The sequence below is a fragment of the Arachis ipaensis genome, chromosome B01 (genome assembly GCF_000816755.2).
Source record: "Arachis ipaensis cultivar K30076 chromosome B01, Araip1.1, whole genome shotgun sequence".
Lineage (NCBI taxonomy): Eukaryota > Viridiplantae > Streptophyta > Magnoliopsida > Fabales > Fabaceae > Arachis > Arachis ipaensis.
The window spans coordinates 119669479-119673825 of NC_029785.2; the positions used below are offsets into that span (position 1 = coordinate 119669479).

The window sequence follows — 4347 nt, forward strand, 5'->3', positions numbered from 1 at the left end:
GTAATAAATAAGGTGAAATAAAATTATGAGTTAAAAAATAAAAATATTTCTAAAATTCAATTCTATCTTATCTGAGAATTTAAAATTTCTTAATTCAAATTCTATTTGAATCCTAAAGGCCTATCCGATTCTACTCGATTTGACCCCAAAAAAATATTAAAAAAAAACACAATTTCTAATCATACAATATTTAATAAACATACTAGCTAGTAATATAAAATCCATTAAATTAAATCTATATTAAAATTAAAAATAATAAATCATAATTAAATCTACGTTAAAATTATAAATAACACAAATATCAATTCATCATCAAGTTCTTATTAAAATCAATAGCACAAACAACAATAAAATGATTGGATTAGTAATTTGAAGAAATTATACAAAGAAGCATGGGTGTATCCAAACCTCACAATTCATAGTATATGAATAATATCTTTCATAAAACACACTAACATATTAGAAGTGCAGGTAGATTGGTAAGATTAGACTTAAATTCGTATTCTACTCGACTTGCAACTCAACTCGCTCCACCTTTAATGTTATTCAACCTTGCAGCAAGCTGTGTTATTATTAACCCTACTCAAAGCGAGTTAAATTGTCAATCCTACGCAAATAGATTAAATCAGATTAGGTATTTATAGACAGAATTAATTTTTTCAGCCCTAAGTATAACGGATTGTAGATTTTTACATACCACAAAACACCAGTAAGTACACCACGTCGCATCAAGTAATAAACTCAGGTGATAAAATCAGGTGATAAAATCAGGTGAATGAGTGTCGATCCCACGAGGTTTAACGGATTAAGCAAGCAATAGTTAATTAATTATTCTAGTAAGACAATTAAAATTTGGGTTTTGAAAACTTTAAAAAATAAACAGCAATGAAAACTTCCGGATTAATATTTTTTACTTTTCACCTTAATCATGCAAAGATACTTTTATGGCAAATCATTAGTAATTAAACCTCAATCCCTTTGGTGATTTAATTTCTCTTTAACCTAATTAATTGCTAATCCCTTAGTCAATTATTTAAGAAAAGAGTTGAAGAATGCCCACTAATTTATAAAACCACACAATTCATAAGAATCTTCCCTAGTCGATTTTATGTCACTTATAAATCTAATTTCAAAACTTAAGAATGATGAGAATCAGTTTTTAAGCTTAATTCAATTAATCAACTTTTTCAAAAGTTAAAAGAATTCAAATCAGAGAAGAATTGTTTCTCAACATATTCAAACCCTTTAAGATAAAGAACGAAAATCTTTTCTTAAGAAGTAATCAATTGTATAAATTAAAGGTAAAAAAGCTAATGTATTAAACCATGAAATTAACCGAGCTTCTAACCTTAGCCGAGGAGAATTAAAAAAACTCATGTTCTTCAAAAAATTCTTAAGAAATTAAAATTATAAATTTTAGAAGAAGAGAGAATGAGAGAGGCAAGAGAGAGCCCCTTTCTCTGTAAGTGATCTCACTTATTTATACTAAAATTTCTACTAATTCAAATTCTAAAACTAATCTTATCTTAATCACTCTGGTTAAGATAACGTCCTAATTTAAATTTAAAAAATCTAAATAATATCTTTTTTTAATAAAAAATAAATTTAAATATAAATTAAATACACGAGACTGCATTACTGAGGACGTAGGACCACCCTGGGTGCAGGAACTGGCGCCAAATTTAAAGTTGTGGTGTTTGGCACTAAGATTACTTCGCGAACTGGTGCTAAACGCCAATGTCACGGCGTTTAGCGCCATGATGCCAAAGAGAAAGTATGACTCATTATATATTGTTGAAAAGTTCTAGAAGTTGGCTTTCTAATGACACTGAAGCCATGTCATTTGAACTTCTGTATTTCAAGGTATGCTCATTAGAGTGTGAAGAGGTCAGGATTAACAACATCCACAAATTCTCTTTGTACTTGTCTTCAATTTTTGGTTCCTCCTTGTGCTTTTATTTTTCTTTTCCTAAAATTTTTCTACAAGAATCATGTCATGCATCAATAATTATTTCGAATATTTTTCTGTTAAATTGACTACATGACACCTATTAATATTTGAAGTTATATTAATTTTTCTCGAAGAAACTAAAAGTAATTTTTAGAAATTATTCCTCTTAATTTCATTGACATAACAAAGGAAAACAAGACATGATGTGGAACACTTATAGTAACATTTGGGAGGTTCAACTTGAGTTTAATTGGCTTCAGGTGTGTCCTATGTGATGGATTGGTGAAAAGAAAACTTAGAAACCTAACTAGCTACCTTTTTTATTATCATCATTTTTTTATTTTTCTCCATTATTAGTACGCCCTATACTTAGCACCTAGTAATTGTGGTATACAACACTAGCCAAATTTAAAGAAAATTAAATTGAACATTTTGAGGTACAAACATAAAGTTAAAAACCATATATACTAATACTAGCAACGAAAACATGAAAAATAATTTGGCATTTATTATTGGTTAAGCCAATTAAGCGTATGTATATTTTTGTGGCTGTAGAGAAGAGAAGATAGTAGTAGTAGAGTATAGTACACCAAAGAATACAGATATTATAAATAAAGAAGAGATAGAAGAAGAAAGCACCACTACTAATAAAAGCAGGAGGGAAACCCTTTATTATTTCTACTTATATTTGTTGAATTGCACTACTACTACTACTACTTCTACTATTGTTGTTTTATCCCTTTTGGTACCCCTAGCATAGAGGGCTTTTAAGAAAGGACTCTCTTCACTTAACCAATAGAGGAAAGAGAGGAGTTGAAGACATGGGAAGGGGTAAGGTTGAGTTGAAGAGGATAGAGAACAAGATCAACAGGCAAGTTACATTTGCAAAGAGGAGAAATGGTTTGCTCAAGAAGGCTTATGAACTCTCAGTTCTTTGTGATGCCGAAGTTGCCCTCATCATCTTCTCTAATCGCGGCAAACTCTACGAGTTTAGCAGCACTTCCAGGTATATACTTTCTAATTTTTTTTTATAGATATGTAATTCATTATTATTGGGATAGCTATCGATTTTTTGAAAATAAAAAAATAAATTTTTTTTTTAAATTAAACAAAATCTTGAGATGTATCCCTTAATTATTTTTGGAATGTTTTAGTGTGTGCCTAAATGTTTGTGCATAAACTAAGTTGCAAAAGAATGTTCTTTTATGTACAAGTGTTTTTGTTTTGGTCATTTTTGTGCAAGATCTGTGTGTTCTTTTACTCAACTTAACTACTTGCTGTTTTTGAATATAATCAAGAACAAAAAACTATGTGTGAAGTGTGTTCAAGTTCCGATCTTTCCAGTTTTTTTCACTTTTTTTTCAAGAATTTAGATATTTTTTTTTTAAAAAAAAATTGACAAATGAAATTGTTAGATATTTCTAGTTTTTACCCCTTTGATGAAGATCTGAAATCATTGAAAACTTTGCTTTATTTAAAGATGAGTCATGTTCTTGAAATAGCTAGGGTTACAAACATACTTTTCTGGACACCAGGTGTATGTAGTAATATAATGGTGTATGTTACAATAATTGATTTTTCTTCTTTCTTTCATATTTTTTCAAAAAATAAAAATAAAAATAAAAATTTTGTTCAATAATGTATGTTCGCTGAATTTAAAGGTCAATCCTCTCAATTCTTTTCTCCCAAGTTTATTAAACTTGTTTGGAAATTTTCTATTCATTCGGATAAAATCAGGAACTAATTAATTCATTATTTAACCCTTAGCTTGAATATAGTAATCCATCTGTTTTGATTTTTTTCCCTTAAAAAAATAAAACACTGCATCTGATAAGAGATTGATTAATGGCTTTCTTCTTTCTCTCTTCTTCCTCTTCTTTTTTTAAAAATAAAAAATAAAAAAAGAAAACCATACACTAAAATTCTATCATTTAGATCCTCTCAAATTTTTTGCCAGGTTAATCAAATTTACAGAATATTTGGTATTCAATTCCTTATTAAGATAAAAACCGGGAATTATAATTTATAACCCTCACAAAACCATCCGTTTTGAGTTTCTAACTTTTAGTGTGTTATTTTGTTAGTCAACAAAAGTTTCACTAAATGTGATTATTATAAATAAATTATTAATTAATTAAGAATGGAGGGTTTACTGTTATGATTTTGGTGTCAGATAGATGGGATGTTTGATATGATAAAACCTGTTTTAGCTTTCTAAAGCTGCAAAAATTACCGGCAATCCTTTAAACCGTTGTTTAATAGTTGTATTTGGTTTTTCATATACAACTACTACTACCACCTTGTCCTCATCAGGTTTTGCAGTGAAGCACTACAGAGTACACAAGACAATTATGTGCACCTTTCAATAATGTTTGTCTATAAATATTATAACTATA

General features: G+C 28.7%; 1 protein-coding gene across 2 annotated transcripts in view; it reads left to right on the top strand.

The window, feature by feature from the left end:
- Nucleotides 2585–4347, top strand: part of LOC107634915 (MADS-box protein CMB1-like) — a 7076-nt gene continuing 5313 nt past the window's right edge. Inside the window, exon 1 of one of the 2 annotated variants that reach the window (XM_016338264.2) lies at nt 2585–2957. In XM_016338264.2, the coding sequence (XP_016193750.1) occupies nt 2773–2957 (185 nt within the window). In that variant the 5' untranslated portion in view covers nt 2585–2772. The remainder of the gene's footprint in view (nt 2958–4347) is intronic. The other variant, XM_021124205.1, reaches the window with a different exon arrangement.